At 39.6% G+C, this 15437-nt stretch overlaps 2 protein-coding genes across 2 annotated transcripts in view; both read left to right on the top strand.

Annotated features, from left to right (window-relative positions):
- The window catches only part of PKHD1 (PKHD1 ciliary IPT domain containing fibrocystin/polyductin), a 426555-nt gene that overhangs the window by 272818 nt on the left and 138300 nt on the right, over positions 1 to 15437 (top strand). Inside the window, exon 52 of the mRNA XM_030870494.2 lies at positions 1622 to 1759. Coding sequence (XP_030726354.2) covers positions 1622 to 1759 — 138 coding nt within the window. The remainder of the gene's footprint in view (positions 1 to 1621; positions 1760 to 15437) is intronic.
- Positions 6862 to 9720, top strand: LOC115860841 (ubiquitin carboxyl-terminal hydrolase 1-like). Its single transcript, XM_070046781.1, is given in 7 exon segments — positions 6862 to 7176; positions 7284 to 7580; positions 7889 to 7972; positions 7974 to 8096; positions 8098 to 8900; positions 8986 to 9209; positions 9212 to 9720. Coding segments are annotated over 7 exon segments (2355 nt in total).

The following is a 15437-nucleotide window of genomic DNA, read 5'->3' as shown; positions in this document are numbered from 1 at the left end:
GGAGGGAATACGTGCAGGAGAATTTAGGGACCAGGTCCGGAGGTGTCACACTTCGATTCTGCCTACATTTTATTGACTACACCTCAGTCACATGGCTCATTTAATTGTAGAGGAGGCTAGAAAAGGTAGTCTAACTATGAACCAGGAGGAAGAGGCAGATGATTGGTTCACAACCCTCTACTCTCTGCCATAGGAAGGTGTGGTGGTCTTATCCTTTGAGCAGTAGGCAGGAACCAGAAAAGACAACTCCTGAGAAGTTACTTTGGGTGAGCAGGTCCTTAAGAACAACAGGTGCATTGTTTTCTGGAATGAGAAGTGAGATTATGTTAAAAAATTCCTTAAATATGAAACAGAAACAGACTCACAGCCATAGAGAATAGACTTGTGGTTGCCAAGGGAGAGGGGGTGGGAGAAGGAAGGACTGAGAGTATGGGATTAGCAGAGGCAAACTATTATATATAGAGTGGATAACCAACAAGGACCTACTGTATAGCACAGGGAACTATATTCATTATCTTCTAATAACCTATAATGGAAAAGAATATGAAAAAGAATATATGTATAACTGAATTACTTTACTGTACACCAGAAACTAACACAACATTGTAAATCAACTATACTTCAACAAAATAAATTTTTTTTAAAATTCCTTAAAAATCTTTGCATGTGTCAGTGATTATGATACTTAAGATGTAAGCAGAAATGTTTATTTGATATCTTTAATTTGGGTTGAATTACTACCAAGCCTCAGAAAGTAACACTTAATACTTCGGCACACATGAAATATTTACTGTTTTAAAGGTGAATTTTTACTCATGTATTACTCTATTGTTACTTTCAAACAAAAATCAATGTTTCTTTCTCCTGAAGTTGTATGGAAACTGCTTTTATGGAAGGGGAAATGAAGAATAAGTTTTAAGTTGTCCCATGAGCTCTGTAAGCTTGCCAAGCTAATGGACAACAGTACTAATAATGAAAATTTCCAGTGTTTATTGAGCATGTACCAGACACTGGGCTTTTCGTGGTGGGATTGGGGAATTGAGAATGGTTCAGCCCTTTAGGTCTATTGATTCATTTAATCCTCACAAAAACCTTATGAATGAAGCAAGTATTTTTATTATCATCTTCACTTCACAGATTAGAAAACTGAGGCACAGAGGGGTAAAATTGTTGGTCCACGCAGTCAGACAGTAGCAGAGCTGGAATTCACATCCAGATAGTCTGACTTCAGAGGCCAAGGTCGTCTGTATGGTTGTCTACCTCTCAGACATGAGAGCCAAACTGGAGGGATGGGGACAAAGGGTGTGCAGCTCATCTGGACATTTGCACTAAAGTAGGCTTGGGGCAGGGTTTGGGGCATCAGCAATGCCTTTGGCCATGATCCTCAGTTTGTAAAACGATGGCAGAATGTATGCATCATGCCTCTTGTTTCCCCTGCCTCTTTATGAAAGCCTAGCCTTTGGAAAACCATTTGTTATTCCACTTCCTGCCCCTGTCCTGGCCCAGGCAGCAAGGGAAGCAGCTCCTGAACTGCCTCGAGCACCGCAGTGCAGGTCGCTGGAGGAGAGGAGGTAATTCTCGTTGTGTTTATGGGTCTGAGCAATTTCTTTTCCTTCTGCAGACAGGACTGTCCTTGTGGATACAGATCTTCCGTCCCTCAGAGGCCTCTATGTGATGGGGACTCTAGAATTCCCTGTGGACAGAAGCAACATTCTGAGCCTGGCGTGCATGCTCATTGCAGGCGGGGAACTGAAAGTCGGTGAGTCAAAGGCAAGGGCACCGGGATTGGGAGGAGGGAGAGGCCTTGGGAGAGGATGGTGTCCTCCAGCAGGGTTGTTTGAGGGAGTTTGGGGAGGGCTGAGCCAAGGAGGAAGTTTGCTAGTAAAGCTTCTCCCTGGCAAGCTTTGGACACAGACAGAGGTGATGTTTGTTGGTCACCCCCTCCTGTCCACCCGCTGTCTGCTGCCATCTGGTCCCAGGGTCCTCATACTCATTGCAGGGCTCTTTTTGCCTCCTTCAGGCCACACATCAATTCTCCCTTTAGTTCTTTGTGTGAGAATTTACCCGTGTCTCACTCTTTCAGAAGATCTTGTAGGGTGGATTGGTTATCCTTTGATCAAGCAACTCACAGGAAAATTTCAGTTGCTATCTTAGTGCACGTCCTTCAGAGAACAGACCTGAAAGCTAAGCTGTGCGCTCGTGCTATACTGGGGCAGAAATCGCTGTGCAGTGAGAGTGAGTCTCTCGAGGAACCAGGGCTGTTTGCACAGTGTGGGAGATGCAATGGTGCTAGGAGATGAGGGTCCTCCCGCTGGGAAGTGAGGGATGTTGCAGGATGGAGTGGATCTGGGGTGGTCTTTAACCAGGTCTGGTACACTGGCTTACTTAAATAAAAACCCGAGTTGCTCTAGGTAGGCTCTGTACTTGAAACTGTTGTACACAATGATGGGAAGACATGTCCCTTGCCCTCAAAGGAACTACTTTTGAACTCAGAAAGGCATTCTACTTTGCCCCCACAGAGGAGATTAAAAGAGAATTTTCAGAAACAAAAATACCTTATCCCAAAGAAACAGTCTCTGATGGTGAGGAAATGTTTAGGTATTGTTGTTCAGTAGCATGCAAATTTTAGACTCTCTGGAAGGAGAGACTTCTGGGCCTAACTACCTGTCCAAAGTTTAAATCACTGCAAGAAGCTTCCTGAAAAATTTTGGTCAAACCTCTTCTTGAATGCTTCCACTGACAGAAAAATCAAAACCTTTTGAGACAACGTGTTCCCACTTTTAAAAAGTCTGTTAGAATTCTTTCCCTTCTTATAGACAAAGTCTATCTATCTTCCTCTAATTTCTGTTGGTTCAGGTTCTTCTGTTTGATCTATTTAGGACGAGTGTCAAACTCTTTCTTTTGATAGCCCTTCATCTACATTTTATTGAATCTTCTCTTTTTCAGGTTATGCAGTTCCTATTATTTTAGCCATATATAAATCGCAGTTATTTTAATCACAGTTATTATTATGATTATATAATTATAGTTATATCATTTTAATCACAGTTATTGATGTTTTAAAATAATTTTTATTTTTGCTTCTATTGTGCCACCTGGAAAATACAGAAAAGCAAGTAGAAAGTTATACCGAAGAAATAAAGTAATCACTTATACTCCCAAATGTAAAGATAGATGCAGTTAATGTTTTGTAGCCCTAAAATCATTTTTTTCCTTACACGTGCATGTGTACATGCACACACGTGCTCTAAAACATAGAGTATACAGTCTGATAATCTTCTGAATCCTAGACTAACAATATGAGAATTTCCTTAATTCATTCTATTTCCAAGACACAATTTTGATAGCTTTAATATTCCACATCCATGTGAGTCTATACATATACATACCTGCATAATAATTTAGTTAACTCTTTTTCTATTGTTGAACTTCAAGATTATTTCAGGTTTTGATTTTTTTTTGTTTTCTTTGTCCTTGTAACTTACTCTGCAATGAACATCTTAGTACTTAAGTCGTTATTTACATCTCTGATTATTTTCTTAGGATAGACTTTTATAAGTGGAATTAATGGGCCTAAGGGTAAGTGCATGCTTTAAGGTCCTGGATGCATATTGTCAAATTGCTTTTCGGAAAGATTTTACAAATTTGCACTGCCTCCACATTTCTGAGTTATGAGATCCCCTCATGCTTCCTGAAATTGTCACTAAACACACTTGTTTTGTTTAATTCCTCTGAAAGTATGAAGCCAGGGGGAAAGAACTATTCTCCAGATTAAGAGTATAAGCATAAGTCATGACTTATTCTGAACAGAGTGAAATGAATATAGCAGAATTGGGCTATATTCATGGGCTGTAAGTCAGACAGCCTGGGGTCACATCCAACCTGGTTACCTACTTGATGTTTGGCCTTAAATAAATCAGCCTCTGGATGCCTCCATCACTTCATCTGTAACATATGATAGAACCTACCTCAGAGGGATGCTGAAACCATAAGTATAACAGCTCCTACTAAGTGCCTGGCATATAATAGATGTTTAATAAATGCTAATTTATCTGTAAGGGTGCCTGCGGGAAGTACATGTCATACTAACTTGGGCAATTGGAGGAGATTTTAATGAAGGAACCATTTACAAAAATCCAAAAGGCCTGGGGCAAACCCCAGGGCTAGAAACAGGAGAGTATCCTTATCATCCCTTTCCCTCAAGGAGTAAGAGAAGGAGATTGTTAACTGGAATCAGAGATGGAGGTGAATGCCTGAAGATGGTTGTCAGACAGCACCATGAACTTTTGTGTGACTGGGACACACTCAGTACCCAGAAGGACCTCTGGGAGTAAATACCCACATCTTATTCTCTGTCCTCCCTCATCTCCTGCTCATGCTACCATTTAGCCAAACCCAATCAGAACTCTGAGTAAAGGAAGATTCACTGATGTCCTGTGTCCAGGACAGCTGTGTCCCGGGGCAGTGAGCAAAGGAGGGCAGAGTTTGGAAATGAAGTGTCAGTGGGCGCTCTCCACCACAGATACGGTTTTTCTTTTAAAACAGCCAAAGATTCAACTTCATCCAGCTGATTATGCCAACTACTTCATCAACTCTAATTCCTTCTCTTTTTGCATATGCTGCCTCAAATACATATCTCTACATTGTACACTTGTATAAGAATTATTTTGTTTTCACTTGGGTTTTAGGGAGACCTAAGTGCAATATTCTTTACTTATGTCTTTTTTTAATTATTTCAATCCATCTTTCCACAGTGAGGAAATCCTTTTGGCTTCTGATTTTTTCCTCCCAGATTAATATCACTTGCTCATTTGTTTAATATTCTATAAAATTCTCATCCAGTTAACTGATAGAAATATTCAATAAAATTGAGCCTTGTTCTTGTTACTACAAAACTTATTTCAGGTTGGCATCTTCTATTGCTAAGAGTGGTCTTTTTTTGTAAGTTTTTTAGGTTTCTGAGGTCACTTATTACTATAATTCAAACTTGTTGCTTGTGAAAATCTGTACCTTTGAAGGGAAGTGACACAATGCCACTTTCCAGTTTTGATTTATACACTTCAAATCTTATTTTTAATTGTGTCCATTACCAACTATATTTTTATCTATTACTAGACATGGTATGTTCTTTTTCTCTCTGCTTGTCCATGTGTTCCAGGCTTAAAGGCTGATTATCTGAAAGGAACCCATCTGCCCAATCCTATCTGTGTGATGCCTGAAGGAAGACTTTCAACCCATCTGTCCCATTCTACCACACCCTAAAGAAATCCCAACATGAAATAGATAATAAGACTAGTTAGCAAATAAATCTAATAGATGTGGACATTGGCACAGAGCACTGCCAGAGTCTGTCTGCTATCTGATGCCATTTGATCCAAGTCCCAACATTGTGGAATTATATTTCTTGGTGGTCCTGCTTTTAAGGCAACTGGTGCTGGCAAAAGGTATCCATTGACTTTTAGTAGAGTGGAATCATAATGCTAGCGTTAGAAAGGAAGTTTAAGATCAAAGCTTTGCTTAGAGGGCTGCAGCTGCATCACAAATGCCAAATTCAGTTTCATTCTTTGTTCAGTGGTTGTTTCATTAGTCTGATAAAACACTTAAGATAAGCTTAAGGTATTTCACTTGTTTGTCCATACTTTCATTCGTCATGTTTTTTGCTCATTGCCTACCACGTGCCAAGTACCACAGGAGAGGTTGATGTACAGAAATAGAAGTCATGAACCTAGCTTTCAAGAGATGTCTCAATAAAGCCGTGGAGACAAACAAATGAAAACGTAATTGGAAGTGTCACCTCCTCCAATGCGGAGGGGGATTAAAGATAAAAGAAGAGATCGGAAGAGGCACTTTTTTGTGGATGAGCATTATACCTTCAGGGAATTGTAGGGAATGGGTAGGCCTGGACTGTAGGATTTATAGAGTGGTGGTAGCTGATGAAGCTTCTTGGCCTTATGCATTATGTTACGGAGTTTGGGTTTTATCATGAAGGCAGTGCACAGTCACTGGGTGGTTTTAAGCAGGGACGTGACATGATTAGATCTGGTCTTAGAGTGATCACTCTTGGCAGCGTGGGGCATGTGTTGGAAGGGGCACAAGTGAAAAGCGAGAAGGCTACGAGGTGTTTCAGAAAAGAAATTGTAAAAGATTGAACTAAGGCACTGGAGTTAAAGGGGAAGAATGAATTAGGGAAGTACTGAGGAGGTAAAAAATCACTAGAACTGCGTGGCAATTTTGATGTGAGGAGGGGAGTTGGTTAGGATACATCTTAGGGTTCAGGTTGGGAGATCTTGGGTCCACGGCGGTGCCAGGACAGAACCTCCTTCCCACCACATTTTAGTTGAGTGACTCTGGTAAATTAATGAGCTTTCTCTTTCTAAAATGGGAGCAATAATAATCATGCTTATTTTATAGAGTTTTATAAAAATTAAGTGAATTAATATTTATTAAAGTGCTTGAATAGTATCAGCCACTTAGTGAGCCTGTACAGAGGTTTGTTGATTACACAGATTCACATTTGTCAAGTTGAGGTTTCAGTGGGATGTGTAAGTGGTAACATGTAGAGGGCAAATAGATTTATGAGAAAGCACAGGAGAGAGGACTGTGCTAACTATGTATGGGTCATCAGCCAAAATGTGCAATCAAAGCTGTGAGATAGAGAGAAAAAATGACCAGTGCTGAAATTTTGGCAAAAACCAACCTTTTAAGGTAATGGAGGAAGCTGAGTTCAGGAAGGAGAACGGAAAAGAAACAGCTATGAAGGTAGATGGAAAATGAGAAGAAAATAATGTCTTGAGACCCCAGCGGTTCCGGCGCCGGGCGAGTGGAGCCGTTTCTGGCGCTCTTTGCCGTCCCGGGGCAGGGATGGCGGCGGACGCGGTCGGTCGCCGCTTTGGGGATGTAGTCGGTGCCTCCGCCTGGCAGGACCGAGCGGCAGCCCGGGTTCCCGCTCTTGAGAGCGAATGGTCACTCCCCTGCGGGGAGGGCAATCCGGACAGCTTTTCCGTGGGTCGTGGGCCCCCACGGGCTCGGGGCTCACCCGTCGCACCCGCCCTCAGCCCGCTTAGACTCCTCGGCATCACCAACGCGGACCTCGCTCTGGGCCATGACCAGAGTTATGGGAGAAACATTTTTGATGTAACAACCCCCAGTGATAAGGACAGCCAGCAGCAAGAAATGGTATAGCAGAAGATACGGCACCTGGTAAAATGTTATATTCTAGATATGATTGGTGATTACAAGGTCCCTGTATAAATTAATTCTTCTCAACTCCTTGGGATTTGAAGAGAAAACGCCCGGTGTCGTACCTAGTGAAAGTAATGGGCTTTCAAGAGGTGGTCCATCAAAAAAAAAACAGACTTTCCTTGAAGTTTTTTCAGAAAAAGGAAACCAAGAGAGCCTTGGATTTCACAGATTCTCAAGAAAATGAAGAAAAAACTTCTGAATATAGAGGGTCTGAAACTGATCAAGTTGTTCCTGCAGCACAGTCCTCACCTATCAACTGTGAGAAGAGAGAAAACTTGTTACCGTTTGTGGGACTGAATAATCTCGGCAATACTTGTTATCTTAATAGTGTACTTCAGGTAGTATATTTTTGTCCTGGTTTTAGATCTGGAGTGAAGCACTTATTTAATATTATTTCAAGGAAGAAAGAAACCCTAAAAGATGAAGCCAGTCAAAAAGATAAGGGAAGTTGCAAAGATGATTCTTCAGCAAGTTATGAACTAATATGCAGCTTACAGTCCTTGATCATTTCAGTCGAACAGCTTCAGGCTAGTTTTCTCTTAAATCCAGAGAAATATACTGGTGAACTGGCTACTCAGCCAGGGCGACTACTTAACACACTCAGGGAACTCAAGCCTGTGTATGAAGGATATCTACAGCGTGATGCACAGGAAGTATTACAGTGGATTTTGGGAAACATTCAAGAAACATGCCAACTCCTAAAGAAAGACGTAAAAAATGTGGCAGAGTTATCTACTAAGGTAGAAGAAACACATCAGAAAGAGGAAATGAGCGATAATAACAGCATGGAGATGGACAGTATGAGGCATTCGGAAGACTATAAAGAAAAATTGCCAGAAGTAAATGGGAAAAGAAAAAAGTGACACTGAATTTGGTAACATGAAGGAAAAAGTTAAAGTCTCTAAGGAACACCAGTCTTTGGAAGAAAACCAGAGACAAACCAGATCAAAAAGAAAAGCTACAGTTGATTCATTAGATATTCCTGCTAAAATAATCCCCAAGTGCATTTCTGAAAATGAGAGTGCAAGACCCTCACAAAAGAAATCAAGAGTTAAAATAAACTGGTTAAAGTCTGCAGCTAAGCAGCCCAGCATTATTTCTAAATTCTGTAGTCTGGGTAAAATAACAACAAACCAAGAATCCAAAGGACAATCTAAAGAAAATGAATATGATCTTGAAGAGGACTTGGGGAAGTATGAGAATGATAATACAGCTAATGGTTGTGTACTTGAATCTCCAGGGAATAATGTTATGCCTGTTAATGAAGTTAAGCCCATAAACAAAGGTGCAGAGCAAATTGGTTTTGAGCTAGTGGAGAAATTATTTCAAGGTCAGCTGGTATTAAGGACTCATTGCTTAGAATGTGAAAGTTTAACAGAAAGAAGAGAAGATTTTCAAGACATCAGTGTACCAGTGCAAGAAGATGAGCTTTCCAAAGTAGAGGAGAGTTCTGAAATTTCTCCAGAGCCAAAAACAGAAATGAAGACCCTGAGATGGGCAATTTCAGAGTTTGCCTCAGTGGAGAGGATTGTAGGAGAAGATAAATATTTCTGTGAAAATTGCCATCATTATACTGAAGCTGAACGAAGTCTTTTGTTTGACAAAATGCCTGAAGTTATAACTATTCATTTGAAGTGCTTTGCTGCTAGTAGCTTGGAGAAAATAAAGAAAATTAAGGGGGGAGGTGCCATATATCCTTCACAGAAGCACCTGAATATTAGTACTTACTTCAGTATTCTTTGTGTTTGATTGTTATGGTGGTGGACTTTCCAAGATCAACACTCCTTTACTGACACCTCTTAAACTGTCACTAGAAGAACGGAGCACAAAACCAACCAATGACAGCTATGAATTATTTGCAGTTGTGATGCACAGTGGCATTACAATTAGTAGTGGGCATTATACTGCTTCTGTTAAAGTCACTGACCTTAACAGTTTAGAACTAGATAAGGAAAATTTTGTGAACGACCAATGTGTGAAATAGGTAAGCCAGAACCATTGAATGAGGAGGAAGCCAGGGGTGTGGTTGAAAATTATGACAATGAAGAAGTGTCGATTAGAGTCAGTGGAAATACCCAGCCAAGCAAAGTTTTGAACAAAAAAAACGTAGACGCTATCGGAGTTCTTGGAGGACAAAAGAGTAAAGCAGATTATGAGTTATACAACAAAGCATCTAATCCTGATAAAGTTGCCAGTACAGCATTTGCTGAAAATAGAAATTCTGAGACTAACAGTACTAATGAGACCCATGAATCTGATAGAAACAAGGAATCCAGTGACCAAACAGGCATTAACATGAGTGGTTTTGAAAACAAAATTTCGTATGTAGTGCAAAGCTTAAAGGAGTATGAGGGGAAGTGGTTGCTTTTTGATGACTCTGAAGTGGAAGTTACTGAGGAGAAGGACATTTTGAATTCTCTTTCCCCTTCTACATCTCCTGCATCTACTCCTTACTTGCTATTTTATAAGAAATTATAGAGTGAGTGTATTTTCCTTGCGTATATATTAAACAGACCTGGACAAACATCGGTAAATTGATTACATCAAAAAAGTCTTTAGCTTATCTTTTTTTTTTTTTTTTTTTTTTGCGGTACGCGGGCCTCTCACTGTTGTGGCCTCTCCCGTTGCAGAGCACAGGCTCCGGACGCGCAGGCTCAGCGGCCATGGCTCACGGGCCCAGCCACTCCACGGCATGTGGGATCTTCCCGGACTGGGACATGAACCCGTGTCCCCTGCATCGGCAGGTGGACTCTCAACCACTGCGCCACCAGGGAAGCCCTTTAGCTTATCTTTTGAAGCTATTGGGTATTATTGGTCTCTCTAGGTTTTTATATAAATAGTGAAATTTGAATTATTGAAAACCATGTTAATTTTTAGAATTCATTTTCCTTAGTGGAGACTAGTGATTGATGCATTAGCTTCTGGGAACAAACCTGTTTAGGTTCTTAAATGAATTATTCAAAATGGAAGCATTTAAATACTTTGAATTTACACCTGTCTTTTGTGTTTGCTTTTTCAAATGAAGTGCTTGTATTTGTATCTCCATATTTTGGAGTAATTATCTACATGATGTTTATAGCTTCTGTGGTTTTTCAGCTAAGAAGCAGAATCTCATTTCAGTACATTTAGTTTTGTAAGTCATGAAGCCAAACATTTGATGGGCTGTATTAGAGGCACATGTATGTATTCACAGTAGTGCACATTTTGTGCCTTGAATCACTTTGAAAAGTGTCTCAGAAAACCTGAAGAGTCAGTCCTCTTCTATCTTCACAAGACTTTTATATGTATTTATGAAAATGATTCTGTACCCTGGTAAGTCTTTTTCAGCATGGACTAATTTGTATCTCTTCATAGTCATACTCTGCACGATCTGTATATAGTGCATTGAACTTAGAGGTGTGACCTTAAATTTAACTTTTTTTAAAAAAACCAAGAGGTCGGGCTTCCCTGGTGGCACAGTGGTTGAGAGTCCGCCTGCCGATGCAGGGGACACGGGTTCGTGCCCCGGTCCGGGAAGATCCCACATGCTGCGGAGCGTTTAGGCCCGTGAGCCATGGCCGCTGAGCCTGCACATCCGGAGCCTGTGCTCTACAACGGGAGAGGCCACAACAGTGAGAGGCCTGCATACCGCCAAAAAAAAAAAAAAAAGAAAAGAAAAGGAAGATAATGTCTTGAAACAAAGGAAGAAATTTGCAAGAAAGAGGGAGTGGTTAGTAGTATGAGATACAGCGGAGAGAATAAAGAAAGCAGGAAAGGAAATTGTCCATCTTACTCTTTTTTTTTAATATAATGGCTGTCAAATATAGTTTTGATAGAAAATGTTACTTTGCATGTTTTTTTAAAATTAATTCTTTTTTTTTTAAACATCTTTATTGGAGTATAATTGCTTTACATTGTTGTGTTAGTTGGTGCTGTATAACAAAGTGAATCAGCTATACATATACATATATCCCCATATCCCCACCCTCTTGCATCTCCCTCCCACCCTCCCTATCCCACCCCTCTAGGTGGTCACAAAGCATGAGCTGATCTCCCTGTGCTATGTGGCTGCTTCCCACTAGCTATCTATTTTACATAAAATTAATTCTTATCGGCGTATAGTTGCTTTACAATGTTGTGTTAATTTCTGCTGCACAGCAAAGTGAATCAGTCATACGTATAAATATATCCACTCTTTTTTAGATTTCCTTCCCATTTAGGTCACCACCGATCCTCGAGTAGAGTTCCCTGTGCTACACAGTAGGTTCTTGAACAAAGAAAAAAATTCGACACAATACATGAAAGACAGTAACTTCTAATAAGCTTAATGCCATTTACCTATACTTTAACAACTTCATTTTTTGGCTTAAAATATAACCTTAAGTACAATTGAACAGATTCAATCTCATGTTTGAAAATAAACCGTTGTCATATATTAAGAGTGATGTCATCAAACCTTTCTATGCTTTCATGAGTAACAAACTTTCTTTTCGATGATAAAATGGAGCAAAACAGTAGATATTAAGGAGAAAATAGATTTGCCCCTGTCTCCATCCCCTTCCTCCCCACTTCTCTCACTTTCTCTTTCATTGAATGCCAACTCAGTGCCAAGCATTCTTCCTGGGACTTGAGTATTCAGCAGTGAGCAAGACAGGTAAGATTCCTGCATGCACTCTTTTGTTGGGGAAATAGACAATGAAATAGTAAAGTAAATGGGGAAGATAATTTTAGATGGCAGTACATGCTCTGAAGAAAACTAAATGGAGGAGTGAGCTGAAGAGAGGTGTTGGCACCATAGATTAGGTAGTCAGTAAACACCTTTCTGAAGAATCAGTGTGACTACAGACCATAGAGCCAAGAAAGAGCTAGACTCACAAAGATTTGAACAAGAGGGTTTCAGACAGAAGGAAGAGCTGGTGCAGAAGTCCTGAGGCAGAGCCAGGCATGTGCTTTACATAATTATGAGGCAGAAAGGCTGCCTTGGTAGCTGGAGACTAGTGACAAGTAGGCATGAGTTTCACAGTGTAGGATGGATTTTAAGCTATGCAGGGTTGTTTTCTAAAGCGATGAAGAACGCGAGTGAGTCCAAATTGTGCTGAAAATTGCTACTTTTTGATAATCTCATGCATATGACTTTAAGAAGACAGAAATTAGTTTAGGACCTTCATGAATATGGGAACTCTAGAAATCTGGATTATAAATCTAGTTTAGCGACTCATTATACAACTTCTGGAAAATTCCTCAAGAGTGGATTTATAACTGTGATATCTCAGACCTCAGAGATTATGTGAATCATCTGTATCATTGTATGGATAATGGAACTGAGATCCAAAGAGATTATTGATTGGTTCCAAGGTCTCATAGCTTGTAAAGAGCAGGACCAGGATTAGAGGTTATTTTAGTCACTTCAAATATTTGTCCTTCAAGCCTTTGCCCAAGGACTACCTTTACTATGGGTATTTTCCATTCAATAGGTTTCAGTGTATCTTTTCTCCTGGTCCATTCTTTCATTCGTATTGTCATTACTGCATTCATTTTACTATTATGAAATGGTATGTTTTCATGAATGTCTTCTCTGTATTAGATGATAGGCTTCTTTACAGAATTTTGTAACCCTAATACCTTGTGCATAGTAGGCTTCTGATAATGTGCTGTGTGACTGATTAGTTTATTGATAAATGAATGGACACATCTAAGTGTGTCTTTCAGCTCAATGCCTTTTTCTTGTAATACATCCAGTCTACTGACACCTAAATGTCAACATCTGTGAGGAAGGGCTTACAGTGTTAATGTATAAATGACCACAATGTTTCCCCCCTCTCCCTATATGAAAGCAATAAACAGGGGCTAAAAACACATTGAAAAAATTGATGATCTTGTACAAATCTAAATTTTATCCTGTCTAGGAGAGGAAAGCTAATAAAAATGCCTGACTCAAAGCCTGTTCAATAAGCATTGGTTTGTTGAGTGTTTTAAATGTTTGTATTTCTTTGTACAGGAATAGCTGTCTGAACTCATCCTTTTCACCAGTGTCCTTTTTTAGTTGAGACATCATTTCCATGCTTTAATATGCATCCTTTCTTATGTTAGATATCAGTGATATTAACATGTTATTGATCCAAATGTGCAACTCAATGAAAGTGTTTTAATATTATGCATACTTTTAAAATTGCAAATGAAAAATTCTCTTGTGATAGTTTGTAGGAGGATTTCAGAGAGGGATAATCAGTAATAATATATGTGTGTCTTTAAAACTTAACAGAAGTCTCCTTGATCCCTAAGTAAACAACACATGCCCCACATTTCAGAGTCCCTTCAGACTCAGCAGTGCATTTTTCCTTCAGCCTGTCAGAGCCAAGTCACGTGATGCGCTGCCTGGTCACTCAGTAATTATGCTAGGAACTGGGTTTTTATCCTAAAACTTGTCACATATTGTTTTGCAGAGCCAGTGATGTGTATTTGTCAGCCCTGTCTCACATTTGTAGCCAGGAGCCTAAGGTCATCATTAGCCCATGACTTTGATTGTCAGGAAATGAAGTACTAGGTGTATGGAAGTTTCTTTCATTGCTTGCATGATTGGGACTTTCTCAATCCTAAAGAAGAAGAAAAATCCATACACAGTTTATTGCCTTCCAAACTGACAGTTCTGTAAGGTTCATTGGATGATTAAGTAATAAGAAGGAGACAAACCAGAGAAAAGTGTAGATTAAAACATATCCTCCAGCTTAAAGACACAATACCCAGTAGTCAGACTCATTGAGTAGCCAGAGAGAATCTTGTGGTGATGTTTGTTTAAAAATAATATATTAAGAGAAAAAAACAAACCAAACAAAAATATATTCTTTCAAGTTTATGATTAAAAAATAATACAAATTAACCACAAATTTAATGTGTAAATATAAGTGTACATAGATATCTGTAAAGTAGATGGTTTATAAGTTAGCTAATATAGATCATCAGTCAACAAATCAGTTTCTGTTTATACTGACCGTTCTCTAATCAAACTACTAGTTAATAAAAAGGTGAAATCAAAGGGATGTGATTTTTAAATATCATACTTACTTAACTGTAAGGGCAAAAGCATAAAACCTTTGTTCTTTACAGGTTCAGGAAGCACTAAACTCCACTTCTGTGAGTTCCTCAGAAGATTGGTAGCCAACAGTTAAATAACACATATTTCAAAGTTAGATCAGGCATAGAAATATCTGTTTGTTTTCAGATGGATATTAGTTCTCTGACAAATACCACATTCTTCTTTTTTTTGGTGTGAAACATTTTTTAATTTTTTCCATTAAATTAACTCCGTATAGAGACAGCATCAGATGGGTGCCAGGGTCCCTTTTTGCTCTCATCTCATCTCGTCTTCCCTTTTTTTCCCTCTGCCCTATCCCCAGGATCCTCTCCATCCAGTCAGTGCTCTCTGTGGTCAAGTGCATGGAAATTCCTGGCTCTAGTACCGTTCTAGGAGGGCAGTTGGGAGACCTCTCAAGCCTTCATGTAGATTGACTAAGGCCTTTTAGGATCTAGAGTGTAGCACCTACAAAATAAACACACAGACACATTTTGAAAACAAGAGTTTTTTCCTGCAAATATTGCTCTCCTCTTATAGTACAACGTGGGTATATTATTTTACTAAAGACCTTCTGCTCACCCTGTGTGAGAAAGCGAAAGATTTGGGGGAGAGGGCAGGGAAGATGAAGAAAGAATGGAGTGGTAGATGGAGATGCAAGTCATGTCCAGAGAGCATTTCAGGCAATGGAAATAGCATGTTGAAGTCCCCAAAACTGGGAAGCTGGAACATTTGTGGAACTAAAATAAGGCCAGTGTAACTGAAGCTTTGTTAGCAAGAGAGAGAACGGTTTGTGAGATAGAGCTGCGAATCAGAGAAAGCAGAGCATCGTGGGTCACATTAAGGAGCTTGACCTTTATCCTAAGTAAAGAAAGGGTGGATGGTTTGGGGGAAACCAGAGGGAAGGCAAGTGAAGTAAATGTTGTAAAAGTTTGGTTAAGAAAGATTGGAAGCTGGCCCATGTATCACATTATTCTTAAATGTATATGTATTTTTAAGCAAAACACGGGTACAAGAAATAATCCTTCTATCTTGCTGGGTTTGTCTCTACTAAACACAATTGTAGTAATCATTTTACTTTAATATTTTAATACTTTCTACATCAGCATTTCCCCAAATATATTTTGGATGCTTGAACTTCTATCAC

Source organism: Globicephala melas, chromosome 11 (assembly GCF_963455315.2).
Source record: "Globicephala melas chromosome 11, mGloMel1.2, whole genome shotgun sequence".
NCBI lineage: Eukaryota > Metazoa > Chordata > Mammalia > Artiodactyla > Delphinidae > Globicephala > Globicephala melas.
Note: the sequence above shows the minus strand (reverse complement) of the source record. Positions and strands in the feature narration are given on the sequence as shown.